This window comes from Triturus cristatus, chromosome 12 (genome assembly GCF_964204655.1).
Source record: "Triturus cristatus chromosome 12, aTriCri1.1, whole genome shotgun sequence".
NCBI classification, from domain to species: domain Eukaryota; kingdom Metazoa; phylum Chordata; class Amphibia; order Caudata; family Salamandridae; genus Triturus; species Triturus cristatus.
This window is the reverse complement of record NC_140595.1, coordinates 771,312,231-771,326,650: the sequence shown is the minus strand read 5'-3', so window position 1 is coordinate 771,326,650 and position 14,420 is coordinate 771,312,231. Positions and strand designations below refer to the sequence as shown.

General features: G+C 42.3%; 1 protein-coding gene across 7 annotated transcripts in view; it reads left to right on the top strand.

The window, feature by feature from the left end:
* The window catches only part of CHD3 (chromodomain helicase DNA binding protein 3), a 1,560,957-nt gene that overhangs the window by 287,287 nt on the left and 1,259,250 nt on the right, over nucleotides 1–14,420 (top strand). For all 7 annotated transcript variants that reach the window (XM_085639027.1, XM_085639025.1, XM_085639026.1 and 4 more), the window contains exon 3: nucleotides 498–674. In XM_085639027.1, the coding sequence (XP_085495153.1) occupies nucleotides 498–674 (177 nt within the window). The remainder of the gene's footprint in view (nucleotides 1–497; nucleotides 675–14,420) is intronic.

Sequence of the window (14,420 nt, the reverse complement as noted above, 5' to 3'; positions counted from 1 at the left end):
TTTATGAAAGACATAGCTCTCATTCTACAACAGGGAAAAATCTGCAGCAGCCCTTTTAAGGTGAGTTTACAGATGTTCATGCGGATCAAGCTTCTCTGTGCAAAGCCTGTTGGTGTAGTTGGTGCTTCTTTGGCTGTTGTGTAGGAATAAACATTATTAATTTAGTATTGGTAAACAATTTGTACTTTCTACTAATTTTCTATTCGCTCAACTTAAATCCACTATGTTACCGTATCTTGCTATACCTTTATTACATTTTGAGATATTTTCCCCTTTGTCAACTTCACTGATTTGAACTCCTTCTAACATTGTCCATGCTTACCTTCCTGTATGTCTCTTTCGCTGATGTTCTTATATTAGTCCCACTCAACAGGAGCTCTTTTGTCTCTCTATCTGTTTATTGAAATCGCAGCTCGACTCTTAACTTGGCCTACTGCACTTTGCACGTTTCTTCATTACTGCATCTGTTAACTGTCTGGTTTGATTTGTGCCCACAGGAGAGTGATGATGAACTTTTGGGACTTTCCGACCAAGATGACTTCAGGGAAAAGTCTGATAGTTTTGACAGTGACTTTGGAGGAAGTGGGAAGAAGAAAAAGCGGAAACACAAAGAGAAGAAAGAAAAGAAAGCAAAAAGGAGGAAAAAGGCTGACAACGGAGTGCAAAAGCCAAAGGTACAATTTTCTATTTCTTCTCAGAGACATAAGGAAACAAGAGATTTTGTGATACATATATCTTTTTTTATAAACAATGCTTCCTTACACAGCTGTTTGCACGGTGATGCAAGACTGTGTATCCTTTGTTGAATTTACACACGTACACACAAACTCACACACACAATAGCTGAAAGTCTATAATCTAGCTTGCTGTAGTTATCATTCCCATGTGTCACAATGATGAAAGAATTATCTTTTTCTGTAAAGATGTACTTTTACGGCATTTATGTTTTCCTTGCTTTAGGTCTTGCATTCTTGAGACTGTGTCTTTGTCTAGAAGTCAGGATATTCACAAAATGGCTATTTCTAGTCCAACACCCTTTTCAGGAATTTTATAAATGCATTCAATATCTATTAGGACAACTTTGAGTCTCTCGCTCATGTAAGCAAGCATTTAATCAGTGATGGACATGTCTCAGTAAACTCCATGTCATATGCAATTAAATCATTAGTTACATATGAACTTTTGGATAAAAAATGATGTAGCTTCTAAATTCCTTTACTGTACAAGCCCAAACCCTCAAAGCATTCAGCGGGTACCTAGCTGTAGCTTACCGAATATTGATGATTATGAAATTTTTCACTATGAATATTGGAATCATCATTGTTATAACATCTCTTCTTATTTCTGATTCTGATATCTCTAACATTTTCCAAAGAGAAATGATTCTTCTTAATATTAATTTCAAACTATCTAAAGACAAAATGCTCTTTTTAATAATATCTAATTAGAGTTAAACAGTTAGGCTCTAAAGAGTAAGCAGAAAAGCCCTTTGTAATTCTCTTCAAAATGACACATAAAGTTGGAAAGAGTGACACTTAACAGGCACTGTAAGAAAGTGCCTTCTTTTTGCATGGTCATCCCCATTTATTTTGTAGACAGATGTTGCTGGTTTGTTGACTCAGTGCACTGGAACATTGCTGATAGGTCCCAGCCCATGTGCTTTGACCCTTAAAATATGTAGATATTGGACAACACCTAATTAATATATTTAGCTTTCCTATATGTCCTTAGTACATGGTGCCCAAAATACACCCATGGCATGGAAACTTAAATGTCACCTATAGAATACAGAACTAATGTAGCCTCTACTAGTGTGACTAGGCAAATATGACGTCAGGCCTACCACTGTAGCCTGGCAGGCATAGTTTAAAAACTGCAGCCTGGCCTGTCAAAATAAACTATTTTGTCAGGAGAAAACCTTCCTTTTAAATATTAACAAGTCACTCCTATGTAAACCTTGCAGTCCACAAGGCAGGGTGCATGGTATTTTAAAGTAGGACATGTGGAAATTTAATGTTAACATGTATTTATTGTGATTAACCCTCCAGAACTATTTTCACTGTAGCAAGGCTGCCCGGCCCGTAGAGAAAAACTGGGAGGTAATATGAAATATTAATTCTGCTATGTCTGGATTGGGGCCAGCTATCAATATGTTTAAACTACTATTTATACTATTCTTAATATTTATTCAAACCCAACTCAATGATGCAACCGCATGTGTAATAAATATTAGGCAAAAGTAGTGTCTAGAAAGTTACCTTTTACCAGCCTGAATCTCCAGGAGGGTACGCTGCCTTAATTCTCCTGCAGTAAGTAGCTCAGTGAGTGCTTAGCCCTGATGAAGTGTGAAAACTGCTCCTACAGTAGCGACAATGACTTAGGTGTGGGGAGTTATATTTTCTTCCCTTGGCAGGAAGACCAGTTGGGGTGAACCCAGAAACTTACTTTACTTCAAAGAGGCCTTTCCTGTCCCAAGCAACTGTTAGATGACCGCTGGAAAGTCGTCAACGTATGTCCTCCCAGTGAGTCAGTTGCCAAACCCAGTAGAAGTGGAACTGCCACCAAAACAAGTTTGAAGTGACTGGGGTAGAGGCCCTGCTCATTACCCTGCCCATACCTCCAGGTAGGCACACATGCTCTGCAGAAGGGGAGAAGGGCTTGCTTCTCCTGGATTTTAGGAGTGGAGGGAAGTCGGTTTCTGTTCACAGTATGAGAAACCTGAACTGCTGCAAAACAGGATAAAGTTACCCCTGGGAACATTTATCTTACTGGTTATGGAGGAACCCACCAGCACCAGGCACCCTCTTCAGAACACCCTCTAGCACTCTTTTCAGAACATGTTCTGGACCTGTAGAAGACCAGAAGTCCTGATGTCTGTCACTTGAGCGAAGCCCTGATGGACTGGACCTGCTCTCCCTTGCACCTAGGGCAAATAAGTGGAATCCAATAGTCAGTTAGTCGACTTCCTGTGTGGTTGCAGTGATACTAGAAGCTGCAAGAGGCCTTTTCCTGACATTCCCAGCTCACCAGTACCAACTGGACCTGATCCAAATCCTGCTGGTGGCTTCTACTGGAGTGCGTCTTGAACCCAAAAGCTATTTCAGAGTACTTGGAACCTTGGTTTGTCTAATTGGACTTCTCCTACCACTCCTGGAATCCTGGGACTTAGAATATGTTTGTACTTCCAGACCTCCAGAGAGTGCGATAAACCACCCCAGACTATCTGATGTAGGCGTAACCTTGCTTGACTAAGAAATCAGGTTTGTCTTACTCTCAACTTCTCCACAGCAACACATCTTCAGAGAGAAGGTATCTGGCCACATTAAACTCTTTGTCGGATACAGGTGCATCTGTGTTCCGCTGAAGGATTCTGAGCTCCGAAAACAGAAACCAAGTCAGAAGGGAAAATTCTTGAGAGGACAAAGGGCCAAAAGTATCCAACTGGTGAGAGGACTTTCTGGACATGAATTTTAATTTCTCCCACTTGAAGCTTTTCCTGCCAAACCCAGTGGCTTCAACAGCACCTCACCTAATACCTATGGCCTTTGTGAGGACTTCCTCGAATACAGTTTGCTACCTTGCCCCGCTGAAAGAGTTTTACTTCCAGAAAAATGACTAAGTCTCAAGGTAAAGCCTCTGACCTGGCCAAACCTGGTTGGTGTATCCAACCTGGGCTCCATCACAGTCAGCCTCACACCATGCCTGTTGCGATCATTGACTACCATTGGTGCCTTGTACTTTTTGGCACTATTTTTGCTTAAAACTTTAGAAATTCATATCTCTAGTTCCCCTTATTGAATTTCTCTTGTTTTGAACACCAAATTGTACCCAGCTCATCACACCACACTTCCTGGATGACATACTTGCGCATTTGCATGGAAATGCTGATGCATGGATAGAACGTCTCCAAACATATTGTTAAATCCAGCCTCGACACCTCCAGTCCATGGCAATTGCTATAGGAATTTTGGTCTCCATCCGTCGCCATGCCTGGCTCAGGACATCTGGATTCTTCAGTGATGTGCAGGCCAACCTCATGAGCTTACCATTCAGTATTTGGAAACAAAGCTGATGCAAATGTTTTAAAGCCAGCAAGGCAACAGCCAAATCTTTGAACCTCTAACAGCCTCAATTTGAAAGGGATTAATTGCAGTTTTGTTCTGATGAGTCTCAAGGGGGTTCGCTTTTTGTCAATGAGATTCCTACCAATTCCAGATTCAGAACCCACTGGTCTGCAAGTCGAGGAGTAGGGTCAGTGGGAGAGGCCATGGATCCCTTCAGCAAACCTCCTTCTCCTCGTCACCCTCCTCCTCCTGCCTCCCAGGAAAGGAGTCCTAAATATTTTTCCCAGACCCACACTGATCCTGTGGTAGTGCAAGTGTTCCCTTTTCTGCCAATCGTGGACCTCAGGGAGTTGACCTCTCCTCAAAAGGAAAAGTTCATAATGCTGACCCTGGTTTAAGTTTTACTGACAATGGAATTGCTCGACCTTTATAGATGCCTACATCCACATCCGCACCCTGCGGTGTCATTGGATTTATTTGTGGTTTGTGATATGTTGGGTTTTATGCATTGGCCGTTTGCTGTGCTCCCTTTTGGTTTGATGTCGGCACCTCAAGTATTCACCAAGGTGAAGACAGTGGTGGCAGCCTATCTCAAAAGGTTGGTAATTCCAGTCTTCCCATAGCTGGATGACTGGCTGATCAAAGCCTCCTCCCTCGAGATGGGACTGCATCATATTCTCCCCCAGTGATACAGTGGGGGTTGTTGGGTGGGGGGAAGAGGCGAATCTGACCTGTGGGATAGCCTTTACACCCACCCCAACCATGACTATGCTATTGACAGATGCTTCCACCTTAGGTTGGGGAGCTCTTCTGGAGGATCTACAGATCAAACGCCTCTGATCTCTAGAAAAACAGGTTCTTCATCTAAACCTGTTGGAACTACATGTGATTCAGCTGCCTCTCAAGGACTTCCTCCCTTACATCAAGAGTCCATCTGTCCAAATCTTGCACACAGCCTTACTGTGATGTGATACAACATCATTCAAGAGGGAGTAGGGTGTAACCTCCTTTGCCTGGAAGCATTGAGGCTGTGGTCTTAGACACAATACCAAGTGATCTGGCTCATCGCCAGTCACCTTGTGGGGTCTCTGAATGTGAGAGCTGACATCCTGATGAGGCTTTACTTTGCTGATCACAAGAGAATTCTTCTGTCGGAGGTAATCCAGGACATCTTTGCTCAGTGGGGCGCTCCTAAAGTGGACTTGTTCGCTGCCTCTGAAAATGCTCAATACCATCAGTTCTGTATCCTCCAGTATCTGTTAAGAGGACCCTTGGTTTTCAATTGGCCAAGAAGGGTGTGTTATGGAGACCTTCTGTGCTTCTCCACAAGCCCCCAGCTCAATCTGCCATTCAGACCGAACCTCCTCTGTTAGTTGTAGGCGATGGTGCTGCACCCCAGTCTCCGAGGCCTCCATCTACATGCATAGAGATTGAGTGGGAACATCTCAGTTACTTTCAGCTGCACCAGAGGTGAGATTTGTGTGTTCAGTGCATGTAATATCTCTTAACTTTAATCTTGGTGATCCATTTGTCGTCACTAGTGTTTACTACAGTATTGGAACTTTGTTAGATTCACATGCTTGAATCAATCCCCGTCGTCGATATGAGAGTACTTGGTACATCAAAATAGCAATGCAAAGCTAAGACAAAGCAGAAACTAGGCATTGGCCCTATTCAGTTTTGTAACTTATCTCTGTTGTTTTGTAAAAGAGATCAAAAGTCAATCCTGAACCAATCGGGACCTCTCACCCTCTAGAACACTTCTGAGAGAACCTTAGATCCTCAGATTTTCTACAGCACAGATTTCTTAGCTTCAATCAACATCATCTACTATAGTACTATCTTATTCAATACTGATTTACCTATTTTATTCATAGTCATGTCAGATACGGAGAAAGAGTCTTTTTAGAGCCTGTGCCACCTGCTCTAAGAAAAGACTTCATACAGACAACCCTCACAGATACTGCATTTATTGACTGCATCCCAACCATAAGGCAAAGGAGTGTAAGGTATGTCGTACCTTTTCTAATAAAGCTTTGAGGGATCGTGAGGGGCACCTTCTTATATGGCTTCAAAAACGTAAGTCCAGGAAGGAAGTGATTTCGAGTGAGGACAGTTATGAGGCGTCCTCTTCATCATCTGTGGATGCATAAGAGAGGGAGAGCACCTCATGCTCATTCTTCTAGCGAGCGTCCAAAGAAAGCACTCAAAAAGACCTCTCATAGGTCTCATGGACGCTGTCCCTCAAAATCTCCTCATAAATCTGTTAAAGGAGAGAAAGGGACATTCTTTGAGGGCAGACAATGAAAAAAGGCTAGCTTGCTCTGAGCCTTCTACTACATCCATTCAAGGCAGGCACTCTTTCAAGAAACCTTCCTCTGTGCCTCCTGAAGAGAAACCATCCACAAAAAGTCAATCGTCGACGAGACAGTCGACGAAGTAGCCCTCACCCTCCTCGACGAGTATGGAGGCCCACCAGTCTTCGACTACTAAGCAGAAGGCAAGTGCCGCACCGTCTTCGACACCAGTGCCGACGGCTCCATCGTCAGTGAAAACTTCAGGTTCTTTACCGTTGATTAGTCCAGCAACTACATCATCGTCAATGAAGCCGGCGGTAACGATGATGACAACATCAACAACGCTGTCAGCACCTATGAAGATAATGACAGCGACGATGATGGCACCGATGATGACGTCAATGGCGGCGACGACGGTAATGACGACATCTACAGCAACGGCACCGCCGATTACGGTTTCTGAATTGCTGCTGATATCCATGTCACCGACGTTGATGTCATCATCAGTACCATAGATGATCAAAAAACACCAGAAAAGAGAGAGAAACCTCGAACAAGGCAGATTACACCAACCGTTACCTCACACAGTAAGTTTACACCTCTGTTGCATTCTTATCTGTTGGAAGAGCAAGATTCTGAGGAAGATGATGAGGATGATAGTTCATTTGGTTACGTGAATAGTCCATTGCAATTGCTATTCGGGCTGGACTGTTCCCATGAGGCACAGGGTCAGACTGATTTGCATATGGCCATGTCTGAACTGGGGTGGCAGAGTGGGCTAAAGAACGGTGATGGATCAAACCCAGATCTGTTGACTGGGTGTGAGTGTTTGATTGGTTCTGATGCTCCGTCCATCACCACCACCCCCTTTTGTACCGCAAGATTGCTCAGCAGCCTTTAAATTGCTTTCCCTAGCAATTAAATCTAATGTTCATGCTATTAAAATAGCTAGGGTTACATATAAAAGGGTGCTTCTTAAGGCCAAAGAGAGCTTTGATAAGGACAAATGGGAGGAATTAACCAAAGCCTCGGAAGAGAAGAATTGACTGAGATTTTGGCATCTAATAAAATGGGGTAGAGGGGTGTCTGAGCCTACTCCCCTCAATAATGTTCCTCCAGATAAATGGGTGTCTCACTACCAAGCCCAGTTCACCTCTCCCTTAACCTCTGTGTCTGGATACAATGATATTGTAACTACGGAGGTTTTAACTTTCGGCCTGGCGGAGATTGAGGCAGCTATCGAAGCAGCACCGGCAGCCCGGGCGCCCGGTCCGGATTGTATTCCTATGGACCTTTTTAAATCAGATAAAAAAACTGGGCCACTTACATTCTTTTTTTGATAAACGCCTTGGCATGGGGTGCACCCCTGCCTGCCTCATGGCAAGGCGCGGAAATCATACCTATTTTTAAAAAGGGAGATCGTTCCAGCCCATGTAATTATAGACCTATTAGTCTAATTGATTATCTCCAAAAAATTGTGGCTAGGACCTTATTGCTTAGGGTCAACGAATGGATAGATGAGTCTCGGGTATTATCCACATATCAAGCTGGCTTCCGGTCTCATGTCAGCACTATTGACCAGGTATTTAGATTCACAATGATTTATTGGAAAACGGTCACTCTATCGGGGGGTACCCTGTTTGCAGCTTTTGTAGACCTAAAATCTGCTTTTGATTTAGTCCCCCGTAGTAAGTTATGGGACTCCCTCAAGGAGGCAGGTATGCCTTTGGCGCTCCTATCCTTTATTGTCAAACTTTATACCTCCAACTATGATCAAGTTAGATGGGGACAACAGGGTGAGCTTACTGATAAATTTCCTGTTAATAGGGGCGTAAGACAGGGGTGCGTTTTAGCCCCGACCCTGTTCTCCTTGTTTATTAACAGGGTTATTTCATACTTTACCAACTACCCAACTGATGCTCCATCATTAGAGGGATCTAAGATCCCACTTCTTATGTTTGCAGACGACACGCTTATACTGTCCAAAACACAATCAGGTCTACAGCGGGCCTTAGACAGATTTCTGGTCTTCTGCAGTGACCATGACCTGGCCATTAATGTTGATAAGACTAAAAACATGGTGATGCACAAAAGTAAAATATTTAATAGTAAAGTGTCAATGAATGATATACCTCTAGAACAAACTGACACATTTACCTATCTGGGGATCACCATGGGCCGGAGGTTGTCCTGGAAGCCACAAATAGATTTACTTGTTCTCAAACACAATCAACTAGCTGGTGCCCTTCTGAAAGAACATAAAGCTTCATATACCAAACCGGTGGGGCCTGCTATTGCCCTGTATAAAGGGAAAATAAGAGCCTCGATTATTTACGGGGCTGAGATATGGGGCTTTGATAATCTTTCCCCCTTAGTTATAGCCCAAAATAAATGTTTGCGCTCACTGACTGCCCTTCCCCAGTCAACACTCATCCAGCCTCTACTGCTAAGATCAAGATAAGCCTAGGAGAATAGCCTGGCTCCAATATGTTAAAAGTGGTTTGCAAGACATGGGATTGGGCCACCTCTGGTCTGATCCTAGGGGCAATCAATTTCCCAATAAATTGGATTTAAAAAATGTATACTGGGAATCCAGGATTGGGAAATTATGGTCAGTGACTAACAGCAGTTCACTATCTGGTCTCTTTATGGATCATAAGTACTTAAGTACTTTTGAACCATACTGGAATTTCATCTCCAGACCAGATGATCGCAAACTATATCATCAATTTAGAGTGGGGTCCCTCCCTCTCAACTCCTTTAGGAATAAATGGAATGGTGGTCACGATAGGTTCTGTCTTACATGCTCAACACAGGAAGAGTCAATTACCCATGTTTTGTTTGTGTGCCCTGCCTTCGTTCAACCTAGGCATAAATGGCTTAAACCGATTTGTTCAAACTTAGGCACCAGATCGCATATAACAGCATTGCGTATTCCGAGAACCAATACTCGAGAGGATATAGTTATTGCAATGGCCACATTTTTGAGCTGGTCATGGGCCATTCGTAGATCTATTGCGAAGAGGGCTATTCCTTCAGAACCTCCTATTCATGGTATTTAATTGTATAAAGGGCCCAGTTGTTAATTTTAAGCTTATTATTGATCTTATCACGTAAGGAAAGATCGGAACGCTGATTTTATGAATTTTATAGTAGCTTTCTCCTGGGCTGGACTCAGTTATAGAGATATCTAACGCTTATAAGGATTTTAGATTCTGTTTTTAATCTTCATTTGCATTTGTATTTGTACCCTTTTTTAATCTGTCAAAGTGTATCTTTCATGATGTAACAATCGAATAAAGACTTGTTGATGATGATGATGATTGAGGTTTGATGTTACTCTGCTTAGGACCTCAAAGCTGTCTTTTGGCTCTTATAATCTCTGAACTGATTTCCTTACACCCTTAGCGGGGGCACAAGTGGCACCAGCTTTGAGTGTAGCCTCACAACCTTGACAACACTTCGGGAAAGGTGACAATCAAAACACAGATAGAGTGCAACCTGCTAGGATTTGAGAAACTCATTCTGTCAATGAAACCTAGACCTAAACTTCAACCTTTTATTTGGACTATTCACCTTGTTAGTACTGTCTGTAAACAGAATTTGGAGCGTTTCCATGCCATTGTTATTTGAGAGTCCTCGGACAACACCTTCAGATGTGACACAGTGATCACAAAGCAGGTCAGCTCCGAAGCTATCAAATGGCAAAGAACAAAGAGATGCCAGGACTGAACTGATTGCTTACAATGGAATTGGCATGCTGCTTGGCACTATTTTTGTCATCAAAAACATTGGTTTGACCCTGAACAGAGGAAGTTTTAACGAGTCAGGGCAGAGGGGGGGGGGGGGGTCACAAGGGGCTATTGTATTTGTAGGTTTGCTTTGCCATGTACATGTACTTTAAGGAATTCAGGAATTCTCAACGGCTAGCCTGGATGTAGGTGAGGGTATGTTTCAAGACAAAAATCAATAAAAAAAGTTATTCAATAGTTCTTTATCCTGCCTTTCCTCTTTAATCTTAGCTTTCTATTGCAGTTACTATAGCTCTCAGGCTGAGCAGCACCCAGTATGTCTTGCTCATAAAATTATTTTTTACATCACAACTTTTGCATACTACTAAAACAGCAGAATGTTTCAATGAAAGGAAAACATCAGGGCTGGAAAATATACTAAAGTTTGACATGGGACAACTTCAGTGCAATCCGTGCTGCTCGCGATTTCCTTTCTTATGTGTTCCTCTTTTACAGCTGTTCCTGCTCACCATCTATTTCCTCGGTCTGCTCTTCCTTCTTTGATAGTTCCAGTGTCTCTATTTCTTTCAGAGGTCCCTAGCATTAAACTTGCACATTCCTCTCTCCTAGGCAGATCATGATTTTACGATCTGCAAGTTTACCTCATTTCTAGGACTTCTCTAATGTTATTGGTCTTCCTATTCTTTCTTTCTCCTGTCTCTTCCTCTCCCTGTATTTCTTTGTTTACGGTTATTTTTGTTGCTTTCGTTTTCTCTCCTGCTCCCTACTTGTATTTATTTGTATGTCACCGATTTTTCCCCAAAACGTTTGTTTAGTTGCAAAACATGTGTTCCAAAATGAAAGGAATCCTTTGTGATGCGGTTGCTAATCCAGTGCTCTATTTTGAATCAATCAATGAAGTTTTGTTTTAAAACATAAAAGAAGAACGAAAATACCTCCCACTGCTGAGTCTGCAAAAGTGTCTCATAAGTAACCCGTAGACAGTTCGCAAATTCTGACCCACCTGTATCCTGGACCGGCTTTAACAATGCAATATTTAACAGAAAAAGTGTGTGCTTATGCACACGGAATTTTGTAGAGCGCTTATAAATGCTATATTTTCTGCCTGTGATTATAACATTGCTCTGAGCTGGAGGCCCTCTCCCGCGCGCCTCGGCCTGCACTTGCTTCTGTCGGGGAATACAGAGGCACTTTCAAAGCTGCTGTCCTGTACGCTTCGTTTCAAGCTGCATTCCTTGCAGGACAGCCCACCCCCCTCTCTGGGAGTTTTCGCGCGCTTTAGGTGTGCCGGCCACAGGTCTCTATGCGCTGATTGACCTCTTCTGATGCGTCATCGCGCATTTACATTCTGTGAGGGGCCATCCTGAGCAAGAGGCCCTGCTCTCGGTTTGCTTTCTGTTAACAGCGCTAATGAATAGTTTGGGGCTTCTTGTACACTATTGGTATTTCATACATACTTTTTTGTTGACTTTTAAATAGAATGTAGGAAATATATTGCAGGATTAAATGCAATTTGCCCTGGCATGGTTTAAATTCCTTGCTTTCCCTATTTAGAAAATCATGTGCGTTTATGCAACTTGTATACTTTTTGTGCGTGACAATATTCTTCATGCTATTTACGTTTTGTATAAGCTAAACATTAATATTATGAGTGGTGTGCAGCCTTCTCACATTTATATTGTTAACCACTTACTGATTCACACACATACCAACCACATTTCTTTCACCTCGATGCACATCACTGAATAGCTAAACAAGCTAGCAACCTAACACGGTGCTCGATTCACACCAATAACATCAAATGACCCATATATTCTCCATTTCTAAAAGTAAGCAAGCATTGACAAAACCAATATTTGTGGCATGTGTGGAGTGACAAGTAATGATTTGCCTGTCCACACATACACTTGGGAAAGAGGGATGTTTGAAGAACACAGAGAGAGAGGATTCAGAAGAAGCGGATATGGCCCAACAAATAGATGTATTTATTGCCTTTTTCTATGTGCAGCCACTCAACAGAAAAGAGAACCGAGGCACAGGAAGACAACAAGATTTTCCCTGGCTGCACGGGAATATGATCTGTGTTACTGATTGAGCACAACATTCAGTGGTATTTCCCCAATGTATAGAGAAGGAGGCCTGCTACCTCAACTGTACATTAACATTAATAATGTTATGGAGAAAAAGCAAAATAGAGAACACAGCCTGATGACACCAAAGGTAGTTAATCTCCTTTTCTGAAATGAGGAACCCAAGTGAGCAAAGTATTTAGGAAAATCCAATAAAGAAACACTGGACAGGACAGCTGGCATAATGGAAGGGATGTAGAAATATACTAAGGGCATAGCTCAAGTAGAGCTACAAGGTGAAGGCAGACCTAGAGGCATAGGCAAGAATATAGTTACATGGATGTAGTAAGGGGTAGTGGTACTATGGTGTATAGGTAGAGATACTAGGGTATAGGTAGGAGTGGCATACTTGAGTAGTGGCAGGCTTAAATGCACTGGGGTATTGGCAGATTTAGATGTTAAGCCTCAGCACACGTAAATGATATATTTCTCGTCGTCTATTTCATACATTAGAATAAGAGTACATAAAAGGCAAATCATACGACAGAATACAGTCTTCTTCTTGTCTTCTTTATTAAGACGGGTTCAGGTGAAGTATCAGGGTTACAGCCATTCACAGCCAACACGTGTTTCGTCGCAACGGGAGTGTACTCCCACGACTTCCTCAAGGCTGTGCAAACAAACAGATAAATGCCAACTCATACCGTGAAGGTCAATACAGGAATTAAGAATCCACAGTAATCAACATTTCGTTTTAAATTGAAAGCATTAACAAAAGTGAATAATTGCGTGCTGGAAAATTGATTCCAAAAAGAGAAAGATAGGAACCAATAGGGGAATGATGACAAATAGTCTTGAAAGCAAACCAAACGAATGGAGAGAGAGGAGGCCCGATTGTGATTTGTGACTCAAACAAACTAATGACCATACTAATAGAAAACTGTGAAAGGAAAGTCACACAGTTACAGAGAGACATAGACATGTTGGAGTCAGAGATTAAGGAGCTTAATATACCGGAAGGCACCTTTAAGAATTATGCTATTCTGAATGATATTATTGAACGCCACGTAGCGGAGATCAAGATACGTAAGGCACGCAAGCTAAGAAGAGATGAGCGTGACTACTGCGAAGGGCGTATTTTCACCTTCGCCAAGAAGTATGATCATCTTATACCTAAGAATAGACACCAGACCCAAACTGAGAGTGGCTCACTAGGTTCTAGCTCCACCTCCCTTAATACTACACATACGAGTGGCAGTGAGGCAGAGGAAGTGAGTAACGCCAGTAATACTGGAAGTGTTTTTTTAGCAGAGGTAGCAAGAATAAAAAGGGGGAACAAGGAGTACAGACAGGAACCTCAAGGAGAAAAACCAGGAGGGGGAAGAGAGGAGGAACTAACAGAAGACACACCAGGGGTCAGGACCAGGTCCTGGAATCAGAGGAAATAGATAACGTAAACATTATCAATTTAAGTGACACACAACTGTCTGAGGATGCTATGTCAGTATTAACCAGAGGAATGAATTTTTGTCCTAAAGTCACTGGCATTATATGTGATGTAAAGATAGATCTGTTCAAATTTGTCAGACGCATCAAACTCAAAAAGCATTTTGAATCCACGAATATTGTCAATAAACGTGTGAATAAACATTTGGGCATGTCTACACTGAGTGAAAATTCAATACAAGACATCTTAGATACCAGACTGCTCTTGTCACTAACGGAGTGTGAAGACGAAGCCGTAACTACAGATGCTATTTTAAGAGATTTAAATATCACCACGGACTACAATATCTCTAGTAACCTAAAAGATAAGTCCAAATGGACTCCTACACTGACCGCTGGCAATAATGTGGATATATTCCATAAATTAGTACTAGCTGATCTAGACAGACATGAAGATAGCAACACCGTCACCCACTTAACACATGATAATCTAACCAGAAAAGAACGTACTGCACTGAAAGACTTAAGCAACAACAATGACCTTACTATACGCGAGGCAGACAAAGGGGGCAACATGGTGATTATGTGTAGTACAGACTACAACAACGAGATCAGATCACAACTCGCAGACCCGGAATGTTATGAGCCACTACATACTAATCCAATTTGGGTCCTCACAGATCACATAAATACGCAACTCAGGCGTTGGCATGGGCTGGGCCTAATTGACGATGATGAACTGACCTTTCTGAGAGTGGACAGACCTAGGTTCCCATGCTTATATACTTTACC